General features: G+C 44.4%; 1 protein-coding gene across 1 annotated transcript in view; it reads left to right on the forward strand.

The window, feature by feature from the left end:
- Positions 1–12803, forward strand: part of BAZ1B (bromodomain adjacent to zinc finger domain, 1B) — a 77360-nt gene extending 64557 nt beyond the window's left edge. Inside the window, exons 14-19 of the mRNA XM_008580319.1 lie at positions 2178–2325; positions 3488–3635; positions 5790–5908; positions 8882–9027; positions 10191–10294; positions 10610–12803. Of these exons, the coding sequence (XP_008578541.1) occupies positions 2178–2325; positions 3488–3635; positions 5790–5908; positions 8882–9027; positions 10191–10294; positions 10610–10967 (1023 nt within the window). The 3' untranslated portion in view covers positions 10968–12803. The remainder of the gene's footprint in view (positions 1–2177; positions 2326–3487; positions 3636–5789; positions 5909–8881; positions 9028–10190; positions 10295–10609) is intronic.
- The last annotated feature ends 1597 nt before the right edge of the window (positions 12804–14400 follow it).

The following is a 14400-nucleotide window of genomic DNA, read 5'->3' on the forward strand; positions in this document are numbered from 1 at the left end:
GATGCTAAAGATTATCCAGTACATACACTGCTAAGAGCATTGGATTGATAATCTGGGGACCTGGCCCTGAAATGCTATGAGACCTTGGGCAGACTTTCTTCCCACGTAAAGTAACAAATGAATGTTACATGAACGTACATAGCGTAGCAGCATTATTCTGAATAATCAAAATATAGAAACAACCCAAATGTTTGTTAACTGATAAATGAACAAAATGTGATATACCTGTACAATGGAATTATTCAGCAATAAAACGGAATGAAGTATTGTTACATGCCATGTGAATGAACCTTGAAACATGCTCAGTGAAAGAATATCTTAATATGTCTTCAAGTTTTTTGTTTGTTTTTTTTTAAATAAGACAAGATAAGCTATTGGGTGCTCACATGTTATAATTTATAGGAAGTAAAAAGCAATACTGTATGCAGATATGACATTTTCTTGAACACTCGTGTGTACTACATCTGACTGTGCACTAGAGGACAGCAAAAAGCCCATTTGTAGCTATTTGCTACCTTTTCTCAGTAGCACTTTTTAAAAAACTGAATCTAGGGCTGGCTTGTCAGCCAGCAGCCAAAAACAAAAAACAAAAACTGAACCTAAAATTCCTAAATTTATATTCCATTGAAAAGATTTGGTTATTCTTACGATAAAAGAATCTGCAGCTCTCCATTACATCAGGGGAGAAGCAGCTGTGATTGTGGACCTCAAATTTTACTGACAAGCTCTATAGAAGGAAGGAAGGAAATTGTACTGTTTTTCAAAGCAGATGTTGAGATACCTGCAGTAGAGGTTGGAGTAAGGAACGAGTTAGTTTCCACTAGCACTTTAGCCACGTTTTAAGTATAGATTTTTTGTGTGTGTTTGTATTATTCATCCTTGATATTCACAAATTTACACACCCGAGGTGCTCTGTGATTTCTCTATTTCTGTAGGAAAGAGAAAGGACAGCCTTTGTTCTACTCCCTTACCCCTCACATCATGGTCAGTATGTAGTATCTAACTTCAGAGCTAGTTCAACTATCTTGTCCCTTGGCAGCTCTATTTTAAAGCCTATGGCCTTCCAGGATAACTGGCTTTTCCTTAGGAGGCCCATTACTTCAAATGGACCTCTTTGCCTAGGGCAAGGCAGTGAAATTCAGCTGTGATATATTGGATTGGTGATGTTGTAGTAGCTAATTGTTGCTTGAGCAAACAGAGTCATAAGAGTAGCAAGGCTGGGCGTAGTCATTACTGAGTTAAGCAATAGGTCCTCCACACAGTTGATAATCCTAAAATAACGTGGCCTCTCAGCTTCTGGTGTATTGCCTAAGTTTTACATTGTCTATCTCCGTTGTATTTTCTATCTGAGAATGATACCCCTAAATTGGCATTTGTTTACATGGACACTAACATCATTTAGGCTAGAAATGCTTTGAAAACATAAAAAAATCATTTTTTGATTAACAAAAACAGTAATACAACTGAATTAGCCCTAAAATGGCATTACCGTACATCCTTAGAATGTATATGTTGTAGAGGAGAGGGAGTTGTGTTTATCACTGAAATTCCTAATTATATTTTTACCTGTCCTGGACTAATTCTAAATAATTTGTGTTTTCTGGTGATGGGAGGAGGCAACGCAAGGTTATGCTGAGAGTAACTGTCTGGAATGAAGTCAAGCTAACCCCTGAGACTTAAAAAATTTCACTGTAGTTAGTAGTTGGTGATAAAGTCAGGAGGAATATTTGTATCAGGTACTTAATACTTACTATCTCTAGGCCCTGTAATCTGGGAGTGTGGCACAGATTGGTGCAGAAACTGATAATCTTGTTAGTTTTATTAGTTACATAACATTATTGTATACTAAGCCTTTACAGCATATAAGTACTGAATACTTGTATACTAAATGATACGGAATCTTTAAGTGGATTTCACTAGAAGAGACCTGTCCCTAGTCACTGCTCCCTCCCTTGCTCCCTCCCTTCCTCCCTCCCTTTAATCTTTGTGTGGCCTTTGGCAAGTTTTTTCACCTTTTGGAGCCTTGATTGCTTATCTAAGATAAATGGGTTAGATTTGTGAAGCTCTAGGAGGCAAATATCCTCAGGATTCTCTCATATCTTCACCTATTTCTAGTCTTCTTTCAAATGTCTTTGAGGTCATTGTAGTAATGCTGGCCTGGTTTGGTCTCTGTTTAGGTTGCATCTGCACTGGAAAAATGGAAGATAGCAATCCGTGAAGCTCAAACTTTTTCCAGAATGCATGTTCTACTTGGGATGCTTGACGCCTGTATCAAGTGGGATATGTCAGCAGAAAATGCTAGATGCAAAGTTTGTCGAAAGAAAGGTACAGTTAGAACAAATTTACTAATCTAGGTGTATTAGGAACTAGAATTTTCATTCCCAAGATTCCCCCTACCCCAAATTTTTTGTACATAGATTTTAAGCATGGCAGGGCAGATTTTTACTCTCTCACAAAGGTCTGTAGAATGCTAGTCTTTGAAATCACATGCCGGGGAGTCAGAGCAGACCCTTTGTTCCTCAGTTTAGAGTACAAAATAATAGAAGTTGATCTCTCCAGTCTTCAGATTTTCTACCAAGAGTGAAATTAGTTAATCTAAAGTTTTAAATCTTTTTATTATCTCAGAACTGTAGCCATCTGTGAAGTAAGACAGTTGCTTCCAGCAGGGGGCAATCTTTGTTCATCATGAAGAATGCTCAGGCTTGGTCATTTCAACACTGAGTCCTACAGAGCAAGGCATTTATCTTTTTTTTTTTTTTTAAAGATGACCGGTAAGGGTATCTTAACCCTTGACTTGGTGTTGTCAGCACCACGCTCAGCCAGTGAGCTAACCGGCCATCCCTATATGGGATCCGAACCCGGGGCCTTGGTGTTATCAGCACCACACTCTCCCAAGTGAGCCACGGGCCGGCCCCCAGAGCAAGGCATTTAATGCTGAGATCTTTCAGATCTCATGTGTTGCAAAAGGAACTTCACAGCTAAAAGCCCCCCAGTGATTGACTTTTCACTGGATAAAGTTATTTTGTGAATTAGGCTAGGGCTTAATTTCCAAGGATGGAAAGACCTATGTAAAATTATTTAATTGCTGTAAAACTGATTTAGAGTGCAGGTTGGAGAGGGAAGATGAACATGTTAAGTTGATTCAGTATAGTTTCAATGTAAGGAAACCAAATGACTTAAAGGAATCATATCAGACATGAGCTGGGAAGCATAAAGCTGCAAGATTTCCTGCTATCCCTTGATTTTTGCTACCTTTTAATAAGTGATAAATGTCCTGTTCTAGCCCTGAGTATTTGGGATATAAGTTAGGAGACCTGATCCCTAAATTATCTGTCGTCTACTTTATGCTACATTTCTTTTCAGAAAATGACTGCATTCTAAAAACTGGGGTGGAATGTCTGCTCTTCTGTGGTGTTAGTTAAGGGTGAGCAGCTCATTGATCGTTGCTGTACTCTTGACAGTGCTGTACAAGTTTATCTCTTTGCAGGTGAGGATGACAAACTGATCTTGTGTGACGAGTGTAATAAAGCCTTCCACCTGTTTTGTCTGAGGCCAGCCCTCTATGAAGTACCAGATGGTGAGTGGCAGTGCCCAGCTTGCCAGCCTGCTACTGCCAGGCGCAACTCCCGTGGCAGGTGAGATTTTTTTCTTTTAAAAATGAATGAATAAATAGCTATTATAATTAAGCTTCAGTTATTCTAAGGAGCTTCATCTTATGGGTACAGAGTCTGATCATATATGGTACTTCAGTAGGAGTTCAAACCACACTGACCTAATTTAGCTTAATGGTGACATTTCTAGTTTTAATTGCTGGTGACATTCTCTATCTTCTTGTCCATACCTTCTCAAGTAACATGTCTCCCTCTCCCTTTTGCTTCCACATTGCCCACTTTTTACTTCTTCAGGATTACTTTTCTGCGAACACTTACTCCTAAAAGTCTTCAGTCAAACTCATTGCATTTACTCCCATACCTATTGTTTTCCTTCCCTATCATGATTAGAACTTTGGTGTCAACTTGGACATGAACTTCCTCTCCCACATTGTACATATTTATTAATTTGACAAATGTTATCAATCCAGTGTCCCGATGTCTTAGGAACCAGTCTCCTGCTCTCCATTCTCCGTGGTCTCTTGCTGTCATTTGTTTCTCCTCCATCTCTTACCTGGGCTCCTTCAGTGGCTTCTCAGCTCCTCTTCCGCACCTAATATCTTTTCCCTTCTTGTCTATCCAACTACTGTGGTGATATCAGAATGACAGGCATAAGGCAAAGATCTGTTCTCCTTCCTGTTCAAAAAGTCTGTTTTTCCTTTGCTTCTGGAATAAAGTCTAAACTACCTAACTTTTGAGACTAGGTTTTTTTTTTTTTTTTCCTTTTTGTCTTTTTTTTTCGTGTCCGGCAACGGATCGCAACCCTCAGTGTCACGCCCGTACCGGACCGGGACCGGCAACGGGATCGCACCCCTCGGCGCTGCGCCCGCACCTTGCTCAGCCAGTGAGCGGAACCGGTCTGTATGGGGGATCCGAACCCTCAGCAGGAGCGCCACCCCGCTCCCAAGCGGCGCACTATAGCAGTGCGCCACCGGGCCGACCCGAGACTAGGTTTTTATGAGTCCTAGTTCCTATATTTATATGTTTGTTACAGACTGGTCATTATTCATCCTTGTCTCTGGTGCTTTCCTCCCAGCTGAGAATACTCTCTCTACCCAGAACTCCCATCTGAGTAGACGTATTTATATGTTTGTTACAGACTGGTCATTATTCATCCTTGCCTCTGGTGCTTTCCTCCCAGCTGAGAATACTCTCTCTACCCAGAACTCCCATCTGAGTAGACTGCCCATGCCCTAGCTAAAATTACTTCATTGTTTCTTTTAAAAGTCCTTAGATCCTTAGATTTAATTGTTCCTCCTCTGTATTCCAGCTAGGCTTTTGATATCTGAAACAGTATTTTGGTGCATGTACCTTGCCTTTATGGTTAGTTTTGTACATGACTGTCTCCCATGAGATTGTCAGTGCCCTGAGGGTAGAGGTGGTACTTTGTTCTTTACTTGTATATCAATAAGGCCAAACATAGAACCTTGTAAAGAGGAGACACCTAATATTTGCCAAGCTAATACCACACGTTGAAATTTGAGGTTGTAAAAGAGCAGCTTTGGCTTGGTCTCTCTTTTAAAGGGCAGAGCTGTTTGATCCTTACCCCACCTTAACAGTATTAGTCGGTTATTTCTCACTCCATTCCGGCTACACTTAGAGGGATGAGGCATGCTGCTCTGAAATGGTTGGGCTTTGGACCAGCTGTTCTGAGCTGGGATTACCATTGCTTTGATGTTATGGTCATCTGCAAGCTGTTTCAGCTCCTGGAAGAGGGCCATCAAGGTGGAGCAACACCTGTCTGGGCTGTGGTTGTCCTTTCAGTCTATCCCAGAGTTGGGGACAGCTTTTAGTACCTGAAATGTTATATTATCTGGCTCTTTTTGTGAGACAAAAGAAATAGTGTTTTGTATTGTGTTGTGTGGGGAGGGGTAGGGTTACATTTTGGTCTTGATTTCTTTAGCCATTGGTGTCTTGCCCAAACCGTTTGGGGCCTGGTAGAGAGAGGTATGCTGTTGAAGTTTAGTTTTTCATTCTGTGGAAAACTCCTGGCCTAGATTCAGGTTCTCTCCCCTTATCTTCAAATCTATCTAGTGTGTGAGGAGAAAAAAAGTTGCTGGGATCCTTGTGGTACTTTAACTCATCATAGGAGCACTTTGGCCTAGAACTGTGTTCCCTATTTGGGTTGTCTCCTCACAGGAATTATACTGAAGAATCTGCCTCTGAGGACAGTGAAGATGACGAGAGCAATTCAGAGGGAGAGGAGGAGGAAGAGGAGGAGGAGGAGGAGGAAGACTATGAGGTGGCTGGCTTGCGACGTAAGTGTTTAGTTTGTCTTCAGAGTTAACCTCACATTCTTCCAAGCTGACTTGGAAAGACAGTAGACAATCAGTGTTGCCATCTTGCTAGCTTCCTCATCTCTCTTGTTGTGACTGTGGTATAACTCAGCTGCCATATGTTTAAATTGGTTTTCAAGATGCCATTTAGCCGCCTGCCTAGTAGGAGATAAGGTGATGTATTAGTACGTTTTCTGTTGCTGTTAACAGAATACCTGAAACTGAAACTGGGTAACATATAAAGAAATTAGTTTTTTTTCTTACAGTTTTGGAGGCTGGTAAGTCCACAGTTGAGGGGTGCATCTAGTGAGGGTGACTTCCTGGTGGGAACCCTGCAGAGTCTTGAGGGCATCACATGGCGAGAGGGCTGAGCATGTCCACGTGCTCTCTTCCTCTCCTCATAAAGCCATCAGTCTACTCCCATGATAACCTATTAATCCATGAATGGACTAATTCATTTATTTAAGAGGCTCTGCCCTCATAATCCAGTCACCTCTTAAAGGTCCTACCTTTCAAATACCATAGTTGGATTACCCTCTTAATGTTACAATGGGGACTAAGTTTAAATATGAGCTTTGGAGGGAACAAACGTTCAGACCATAGCAGGTGGCTTGGTTTCAAGAACATCAACCTGTGGCAGATCCCCACTTGCTCTAAGATTTAGTGGAATTCAAGGTTCCAAGTATGTTTATGACAAAGCTGCTGGCTGAGTACCCCTCAGTATATGGGGACAGTGTGTGAGGAAGATCTAGCCCATTGCCATTCTCCTTATAGTTCTTTTGACTTCTGGTGCAGTGCTGCTTTCAGAGTTATTTTTTTTCTCTCTGGTTACAGTGACTTTTCCCTTTGGTTGCAGGGCTACAGCTTTGCTAGTTTGAAAAGAGAAGACTGGTTTTTCCATGGCTTAGGCTTAAGAATGTTAGAAAGGTTCAGATCTATTCTCACTAGAGTGCAGTAGGAAAACAGTCCTCATTTATACTCACCACATTGACTCTTACTGTCTTGTGTTTGTTGTTCATGACTCTTTTAGAGTCTTGTCTTTTCATTGCTAAAGTCCTCTAGTCCAGCCATTTAACAGCCTTCCTCTTCCTTAAATATACTCTTCTTTGTAGGTTAGTAGAAAACAGACCACAAATCAAGATTTTTTTTTTTTTTTTTCCCTTTTTGTCTCTTTTTTTGTGACCGGCAACGGATCGCAACCCTCAGTGTCGCGCCCGTACCGGACCAGGACCGACAACGGGATCGCAACCCTCGGTGTTGCCCCCGCACCTCGCTCAGCCAGTGAGCGGCCGGTCTGTATGTGGGATCCGAACCCTCGGCGGGAGCGCCGCCGCGCTTCCCAAGCGGCGCACTGTAGCAGTGCGCCACCGGGCCGGCCCCAAATCAAGATTTTGATGAGAAGGTACAGTTCCCAAGATCATAGCATCTCTGAACGCTCATACTTGGTGTAAGGACAGAGAGAGGATGTTTGGCATGTCCAGTCTCTTACTGAAGTGGTGCTGCCAAAATCTAAGGGATTTGGGCCCGCACACTTGCTCCCATCCTCCCACTTTTCTCCTCTGTGGGTGTAATTTGGGACACTTGAATCTCTCCCGTTCTTAAAGGCCTCCTTTTGTTTGTCTGCTAGACCTGATATTTCAGGTATCCTAGGATTAGTGAACAAGTAGTCCATTAATTCTGCATTACAAGGAGACCATCCTCGTATTGGCTGCAGTTATGACTTGGATGCACAATTGTCTGGGAACAGATTCTGAATATAGGAGTGTATTGATTCTGTTTATTTTCAAACTAGTGATTGCTTTCCACTTCCACATCGTTGCTCTCTTTCCAAGGAATTGTTGCCTCTCAAGGTTTCTAGGGCTTCTGTCTGCCAAAAGGATTTACAGAATACTTGGTACTTCAGAGGCCTTTGTCTACTACACTTTCCAGGCCACCAAAGATGTAGCTCCCTAGTACAATTCAGTGCCTAGCACCTGAGCATCAACTCACCCTTTCTTATTAGCCTGGCCTTGGGCCAGAGACCCTAAAATGGCTAAGGAAGGGTTATCATGTTCCAGAAATAGAATATAAAGCATTTTTTATTCTGTATATCACTGACTGTCTACACCCTGTTTATGTCCAAATGTTATCTCCCCACTATCCAAGGTGTTTCCAGCCAGGAAAGGTGGTGGCAAATTTGTTTAGTGGAGAAAGAAGCCTTGAGCTAATCCTTATGGAGCATTGCTCCCTGAGCGCATACTGAGGAATGTTGGTTTGTCCGACATTGAGCATCTTTTGTAAACCTGAGACACAAGTAGTCTTGATGCCTTTGTATTCTTGATTCTCTCTTTGGGATCCTGGCCAGGGCTCTTATGGAAGTGGCCTAGCTCACTGTCTGTGGTTTTCAGAAAGTAAGAAAGCAGTACTGGGGCTAGTCCTAAAGTTAGATTCAATGAGGAGGGCTTGTGGCCCTCCACGTATCAGCTTTTCTCTGAAAAGATCATGATGGTGCATGTAGGATAACTCTGGGGATTATGAAACAGGGTCTATTTTACAATCAGATTCCATCTTACGTGTAAATACATAGTTTTTCAGTCTGAGCTTGGGTTGTAGGAAATCCAGGCTGATCTGTTAGCAAATGGTTTCTCCTGAGTGAGTCAGTTTACAGTTGACTCCTTCAACGGCTTTGTTCCCTGGGAGCAACTAAACAGGATGGGGACAGGATAGAAGTATGGAAGGAACTAGCCTTCTGAAAGGCCTTTGGCGGTTGATGAAGGGTATTCATTCTTCATGTGCTGCTGCTGCTGCCTTTTAGTGTCCTGTTAGGTAGGCAAGAGAAAAACAGCAAGAGGCCTTATAACCAAAGTAAGCCATAGCTTTGCTTGTCCAAATTATCTCCCCGTCCCTTTCCCCCATTCTGTAGATGTTCCCTTCATCTTCAGTTGTTCTGCCCTGAATCAGTATATTTTATTTCAGTGAGACCCCGAAAGACGATCCGGGGCAAGCAGGGCATCATGCCCCCTGCAGCAAGGCCAGGCCGACGACCGGGTAAGAAGCCACATCCTCCCAGGAGGTCTCAGCCAAAGGCACCACCTGTGGATGACACTGAGGTTGATGAGCTGGTAGGAACTATTTATCATTCTCCCTCTAACCTTTCTGTTTCTTATTCTCCACCCAAACATTAGGAATTCATCCGGCAACAGGTGGGAGCCTCCCCCTTTCCTCCCTCCCTTATTTGGGAGGCTGATGAGACAGATGGGTGGGCCTCTAGGCAGACAGAGGCAGTGGGCCCTCCAGGAACAGTTATGTCTGGCATTCTCCTGCTGTAGCCTGCAAACATTGTCTTCTCTAGTTAGCAGGCAGCCTGCAACTTATTAAGGATTTTAAAATAGTATCCATATGTCTCCAGTCGGCTCAGAGGGGCTGGGTCTCTGTTGTGAGAATGTCAGCAATGTTGGAGCCTCATTTATTGTTGGGTCTTTTGCTGACAGTTGTTATGAGAGGGACATTACCCTTCCCTTTGCTTCTCAACCAATGCAGTTCTAGTAGTTTTTAGATGTCACTTGAACTTTAAAGAACAAAAAGAAGCTCTTGAAAACTTGTTATTTTGACAGGTCAAATTGGGGTTGGAGGCATAAAGCAAGCCATTAGGGAGATCAAAGGGTATTAAAAGATGCTCCTATTTGCCCAGCCCTAACCCCTTTAACTCTGTGGCTCCTGCTGCTGTGAGTTGCAGCTTGTTCTGGCTACCTGGAAGGGAGGCCCCACCCTTTTTCTCCTTAGCCCAGCTCCCATATGCCTGCAGTGGAAGAACCCTGGAAAGGAACTGGACCTCTTGCTTTTCTTCCCAGAGACACCCCACCCCCACAAAATTGGCTGCTGGTGGTCCTGATAACCCACCTGGCTTTCTGCAGTTGCTTGTTTATACCCATCCATGATATCACCATAATCCCAGGTCCCTCTGCTCTCAGAAGGCTAGTATTTTGTTGACAGTGGCCCTTTCCAGCCAATCTCTAGCAGGACTGCTGTTCTTATAGCATCTGCCACCTGCCCTCTGCCACTTTGATCACCATCCACCAGGGCAGGGGCAAGTGGACAGATGGGATGATGCCTGCCTCCTGAGCTGAGAGTGCTCCCTGACTTTAATGTTAGATGATTTTGACCGTCTCTATTCCAAGGAAATAGTTGGACTTTTTTTTTTTTTTTAAGCAGATAAACTTGTTTCTGCCCTGTTCACTCTCCTTCCTCTTTTGGACCTGTAATAACATTCTTTCTTTGATACCAGGTGCTTCAGACCAAGCGGAGCTCCCGGAGGCAAAGCCTGGAGCTGCAGAAGTGTGAAGAGATCCTCCACAAGATTGTGAAATACCGCTTCAGCTGGCCCTTCAGGTGAGTGCTGCGTCCTCAAACATAGGGGCTAGGACCAGCCTGGCAGGTTCTAAGAGCCTTCAAAAAAGGCAGCTGGCTGACGGACCTCTCAGCTGTACCCCTGAGGACTACCCTAATCTCTTTCCTTTCAGGACATATTTCAGTGGCAGGGGAATTAACTTTCCCAAATTGGTAGCTACAACTCTTAGTACAAGGTGATCTCAGTTGGCTGATTCCAGCAGGTGTAGGCATTCTGGGCCTGGTTGGTTGACATCAGGGTCTCTCTCAGTGGCATTCAAGGCTGTGCAAAAGTCTTCGTTTGGTTCTTTTCTACAGGGAGCCTGTGACCAGGGATGAGGCCGAGGACTACTATGATGTGATCACCCACCCCATGGACTTTCAGACAATGCAGAACAAATGTGCTTGTGGGAGCTACCACTCTGTGCAGGAGTTTCTTACTGACATGAAGCAAGTGTTTACCAATGCTGAGCTTTACAACTGCCGCGGCAGCCATGTGCTAAACTGCATGGTGAAGACAGAACAGTGTCTGGTGGCGCTCTTGCATAAACACCTTCCTGGCCACCCATATGTTCGCAGGAAACGCAAGAAGTTTCCCGATCGGCTTGCTGAAGATGAAGGGGACAGTGAGCCGGAGCCCATTGGCCAGTCCAGGGGACGAAGACAGAAGAAATAGAGAGGCAGGGACCTGGCGAGGGAGCTGAGGTGGGGGGGATATCAGGAGACAGCAGTGGAGGGTAGGAGGGAGGCAAGCAGTGAAGACTGAGGAGAGCTCTGGAGGGAGGAGATCACAGGGAGTTCACAAACGCCTGTCATCCTAAGCTTGTGCTGTTTTTCTAAGACTTCTCACAGGGCCTTATTTAAGCAAAGCTCTTCGGGGAGCCTGACGTTGGGTTGGAGGGCTCTGCCCTGAAATATTAGGGGCCGAAGAGGGCCTGAACTCCCCACATCTTTTCTGAGAGTCTCCAGGAAGAGTCCAAGGGTATAGCTTTTCTTATGAACCCAGTTCCTTTTCCTTTCTTCTTTCCCTCCCACTTTGGCTACCACGACAGTGCCAAGCCCCTCTGGTCTCCAGGAGAAGGATTGCTGTATCACATAGCAGGATCGGGGTAATCAGGCCAAATGGGGAGGTAGTATCTTTTTTTTAAAATCTATATTTATATACAGTCAAGTTTCTTTAAGCCCATACTCTGTCTCTTCCTCCCTCTTCTTCTCAGGTGATGGTATCAGTGAGTGCCATACAGAATTCTGTATTCACCAGCATCATGAAACAGTTGTGGTCTTTTGAATTGATCTTGGCAAAGTAAAGGGACATTTCCTGGAGCCATTCCTGAATACCCCTCCCCATCTTGGTGACAACCCTTTCCCTACTCTGACTCCACCCCACCCCCTCAAACAAAACTAAGGCACTTCACTTAGAGACTGGAGTCCTGCTTACAATCATGCATATAACCTTTACTTTGATGGATCTGGCCAGAGGGGTGTTGGAGCCCAGCCCACCCACATACCAGACAAGCTCTTAGGGGAGCAGAAGAAAAGCAGGAAGAATTTAAATGTTTAATTTTTTTTTAATTGACTTTTCTAGGTATTAAAAGTTGCTTGTTTCAGCAGTGATATTGTATAAAGAACATCTTGTAAAATATTTCTGTCACCTTGCTTTGGCACATGTACAGTACAGTTTCTATGATGATGTTTTTGCTTTACTTCCCCAACTTCTCCCTCAGCCCATCTGCTCTCTTTCAGAGATGCTGGGTTGGAGGTTCATCCAGGCAAGCCATGAGGTCTGCCTTCCATAGTGGCTGTTTCCGTCTCTGTCTGTCCACTCCTCCCCTGCCCTTTCTGTCCTCAGACTTGGAAGTCCTTGAGAACCTGGATATTTCAGTGGTCACTGTCAGTGGGGATGGGAGGAGGGTGCGGAAGGACATGCTCAGAGAGCCCCTTGCCACAAGTCTAGTGCTAGTTGTTACATTTAAGCAAAACTTTGTAGTCTTCTTTCCTTTTTATGGCAGATTTTGATAAAAGTACAAAACAGGATTTTATTTTATTTTCAAGTTTTGGAAAAGTTGAGCACCTATGCTCTTCTGTACCTATTTAAATTAAAGGAAAAGACGTCCACCAAGGGAATCACAACTCCTAGGATTTGAGAATAAAGCCTCTTAATATTAAACTTCAAGGTATGGTCCCTGTCTCTCCCCTATCCTCCTTGCCCAAGGACTGTGGGAATTTGCTCCAGTGGCTGGTGGATAGGTTTACCGTCCCTTCTCCTACAGGCTTGGAGTTAGCACTGACATTGCAATTTCATAGTCCCAACCACCTCTGCCTTCCCTTCCTCTCATCCTAGATCGTCTGTTCTTGTTAATAGTGAGAATCCCATGTTCCCACTTCAGTGACACCTGAATTGTTTGTTGTTTTTTAAATTGTCCTTACGGAGGAAGGGCCCTATTAAAGGGTGAACTTGTAATAAATGGGAATTTCAAATAAACATTATGTACTGGTGTTTATAAAGAAGAAACCATTCTGGTGGCTCTTCCTTTGTGCTTTTGGGAGTGGTAGTGGATGGTGCAGTCCCGAGTGCTGCTTCCCCATGAACTGCAGAGGCCTGGCTCCAGGAGCCAGAGTACTCTCACTGACTTTTCTTCAACCACAAGTCAGAGCTATCGGCTGCATTGTGTGGCTTCCAGGAAACATTTCTGATGCCCTGGGTAAAGGAAGCATGACCTTCAAGCCTCTCCTGGCCTTGTCTCTGTCTAACCCCCCTCGCCCGCCCCCCCCCCCAATTTCATTTGAAACTAGGAAAAGTATTTTTTAGGGCTTCACTGGAGGCATTTATGTTGTCCTTTAATTTTGAGTGAATTCCTGACGCTTGGAAACTCTTTTTAAGGAAAATTTCAAATATACACAGAGTGAAAAGTGAGGTCCATGTACTTGCTTTAACAATCCCATCACATGGCCAATCTTGTTTTATTTATGCTTTCATTTATTTTTTAAAGTCATGGTGGTTAATTTGAGTAGATCACTGCTGGGCAGCAACCTGCCTATGGAATAAAAAGATTCTGCTGAGCCGCTGCTGTGATCCATGTACTGAGAAATCAAACTGCCAGCTTTGGAGATAGCATAAGGTAAAATGGGAAGACCCAAGCCTTGGCTGCAGATTCTGTCACTGGTTTGCCTTGTGGCCTTGGCGAGTGTGGCTTTGAGCCACAGCCCTCACCAGGCACTTGCAAGATTTTTCAGTCCTGCTGGGAGGAAAAGCAAGCTTACCCCAGTTTCAAACTGGATTTGACCAGCTCATCCACTCCAGCCCTCAAGCTTTGGGAAGAGCTGTGCTATCTAGGAACATTTTATACACGACTACAGTGGTAAAGCCCTGCTCCTCAGATGGGTGTCCTAGGCACACACTGGGATAGTGCCAGTGGCTGTGGGGCCATGCCACCACCTCTAGGGTCTGTATCCTGGTCCTGTCCAATGTCTCAGCACATTCCTCCCTGCTCCCTCATTCCCCAGGGGTGTGACCTTGGGGGAAGCCTCTTCATTTTGGTTGATTACTGCAAATGGAGACAATAACTGTATTCCTGAGGACAGGTCGGAATCATTATTTCTGGGAATCAACTGAGACTCTTATCCTGTATACTCTTCTTTCTCTTCAAATACTATCTCTGGGGATGGGGCATGGTCAGTGGACTCAGGGGTGGCAGTGAAATGGTGTCTGGATTCCAGAGCAGCCGCTATCAGAGGAAGCACCTCTTCCAATTTGCAAGGAGCCAGGGTGTCTCTAGCAGTATATTGTGTGAGAAACTCGAGACAGGTAGGCCTGTTACCTCCCTCTCCTCACCCTGTCCCTGGGCCTTAAGGCCTTTATACACCCAAGACTTCCCAGTCCAGGAACTTCCTCTTTCGGGGTGCCACTTCCTGGGAGTGAGAGCAGCTCCTGAAGTCCCTGGGGCCTCTCCCCAGTCTGCCTTCAGTCAAGATCACCCCTGATGACTCCTGTGGACTTGTTTTCCTGGAACTAATATCAACTGAGGTCAGGGCTAAGAAGTTCTGTTCACTTGGGCCCCTACCCCACACAAGCTCAGACCCATGGGGCAGGCTCAGCTTGCCCAGGCACA

The sequence above is a fragment of the Galeopterus variegatus genome, unplaced genomic scaffold, assembly GCF_000696425.1.
Source record: "Galeopterus variegatus unplaced genomic scaffold, G_variegatus-3.0.2 Scaffold2064, whole genome shotgun sequence".
Lineage (NCBI taxonomy): Eukaryota > Metazoa > Chordata > Mammalia > Dermoptera > Cynocephalidae > Galeopterus > Galeopterus variegatus.